At 29.9% G+C, this 2,500-nt stretch overlaps 1 protein-coding gene across 1 annotated transcript; it reads right to left on the bottom strand.

Moving 5' to 3' along the window:
* Positions 1–1,215: 1,215 nt before the first annotated feature.
* On the bottom strand, positions 1,216–2,028 carry LOC138859343 (craniofacial development protein 2-like). The gene is made up of 2 exons (XM_070114148.1): positions 1,471–2,028; positions 1,216–1,407 (listed from the first exon to the last, which is right to left on the bottom strand). Exons 1-2 carry the CDS (start codon positions 2,026–2,028, stop codon positions 1,216–1,218), a joined length of 750 nt encoding a protein of 249 aa, XP_069970249.1.
* Positions 2,029–2,500: the final 472 nt, after the last annotated feature.

The following is a 2,500-nucleotide window of genomic DNA, read 5'->3' on the forward strand; positions in this document are numbered from 1 at the left end:
ATATATATATATATATATATATATATATATGTATATATATATATGCATATATATATATGTATATATATACATGTACATATATACATGTATATATATATATATATATATATATATATATATATATATATATATATATATATATATATATTTATATATACACACAAGGCCATTGCATATATATATATATTATGTATGTATGTATATATACATGTATATATATACATGTATATATATATATATATATATATATATATATATATATATATATATATATATATATACATGTATATATATATATATATATATATATATATGTATTATATATATATATATATGTGTATCATAAATACATGTATATATAATACATGTATATGTATATATATATATGTATATGTATATATTTATATGTATATATATATACATGTATATATATATATGTATATATATATACATGTATATATATACATGTATATATATATACATGTATATATATATATATATGTATATATATGTATATGTATATATATATATGTATATGTATATATATATATGTATATGTATATATATATATGTATATATATACGTGTATATCTTTATATGTATATATATACATGTACATATATACATGTATATATATATATATATATATATATATATATATATATATATATATATATATATATATATATATATATATATATATATATATATATATATATATTTATATATACACACAAGGCCATTGCAAAAGTGGCGTAGAAGGGGGGGGGGTTGTAACGTTTTAAATTTGCAGACAAATTGGCATGGTTATTGGGTGTGGTAATTAGAAATCAGTTGTATCTTGAAATGCTAGTTGCAAATTACCACTTTTGTTTTTTACTTGTTTGTAACTTCCTTTGCACTTAATTGGAAATTATTCGAATTTCTAGGAATTTGCCACATGATACAGGCTGTAGCTTCATTTGCCACCAGAAGCCTTTTTCAACAGGTTGTGTCACCCCTCCCCCCTACCAACACACACCCTCTTCGCTACGGTCCTATATATATATATATATATATATATATATATATATATATATATATATATATATATATATATATATATATATATATATATGTACACACATATATATCATCATCATCAGCCTGAGTCTATCCACAGCAAGACGTAGGCCTGTCTTGAGTTTTTATTTACAGTCTTGGCCCTTGCATAGCTTATATCGAGAGCTTGCTGGAGCTTTGCTTGTCGTTCTTACCGCCTACTTTAAGTGCAGCTTCCTTTATTATGTCATTAAACTGTTTGTTGATTTTGTCATTGTTGAGATCTTCATCGTCGAGAAGTGAATATCTATTTTGGATGTTAAGGCTAAATTCTGTTGCTCTTATCTTCAAGGTAGCTACGTTCGGCTGTGGTTTGCGTATGGGTTTGTTCCTTTCCCTTCTGAGGTGTACTTGAATTTCTTATCTGACCATTCTATGTCTTTTTTCGAAGAAAGTATTCATGATATTGAGTGATCGAGCCTCCGCAAAATCGACTAGCATTTGTCCCCTCTCATTTCTGGTGCCTATTCCGTGGTTCCCTATTACGGTTTCTTCTGTATTTTTTCCTATTTTGGCATTAAAATTTCCTATAGTTATTGTGAAATGGGTTTTTACTCTCTCGCTGGCTAAATGAACATCTTCATAGAATCTCCCTATTTCTTCATCATTGTAGCTGCAGGTTTGTGCATTGACTTGAATAATCTTTAAGTTGTACCTATTGTTTGGTTTCATTGTTACTGAAGCCACTCCTTCGCTTACACTATAGAATTCCACAATGTTCTTTTCTAAGCGTTTGTGTATGAAGAACCCTATCCCTAATTCTTGCTTGCTACCCTGGGGTTTTCCTCTCCAATAGAGCAGGTGTCCATCATTTAGTATCTTTTGTTCTTCGCTTAGTTTTTTTTTTACTTCACAGACTCCTATTACATACCATTTAATGGAAGAGAGTTCCTCAAGTAGAACTAGTAAGTCGGATTCAGTTCTCATGGTCCTTATATTGTATGTGCAAAGGTTCATCAACGTGGGGCGGCCTGTCTTTATCCGGTTATTTTTAGCACCCTCTGCTCAGGAGCGATCCTCATCGCCACCGTAACCAGGGGCTCCTTCGCCTCCGGGGAAAAAGGGCAGTTGCTCTGTTGTATTCATGTCTTTTTTGTTGGGGGGTTTACAACCGATTTACCTCCCACCTACTGGCTTAGGTGTATCTTTGTGGGAGGTCTCAGAAGTGCATATATGTGTGATTATATTTTATTCTTTAATTTCATTTGTGCATATGTGTACCTGATGCAGACATAGTTTTTCACCCGCACATGCCCTAAGTATCCTGCGTATGCTCGTTTTTACGCATATGCACATGCAAGCATTACAACCTTTACACATGTTCTTATAGATATGGATATGCATATGCATTCCTACAATCTATATAACTACACGTATGCCCATATATATAGTTAGAAAG

The sequence above is a fragment of the Penaeus vannamei genome, chromosome 35 (assembly GCF_042767895.1).
Source record: "Penaeus vannamei isolate JL-2024 chromosome 35, ASM4276789v1, whole genome shotgun sequence".
Taxonomy (NCBI): Eukaryota; Metazoa; Arthropoda; class Malacostraca; order Decapoda; family Penaeidae; genus Penaeus; species Penaeus vannamei.

Bases quoted from the DNA above. Each gene is read 5' to 3' on its own strand.
- LOC138859343 (XM_070114148.1), bottom strand. From the start codon at position 2,028: ATGAGAACTGAATCCGACTTACTAGTTCTACTTGAGGAACTCTCTTCC. The intron at 1,408-1,470 runs GTCAGATAAGAA...CGCAAACCACAG, and splicing joins TCGAAAAAAGACATAGAATG to CCGAACGTAGCTACCTTGAA.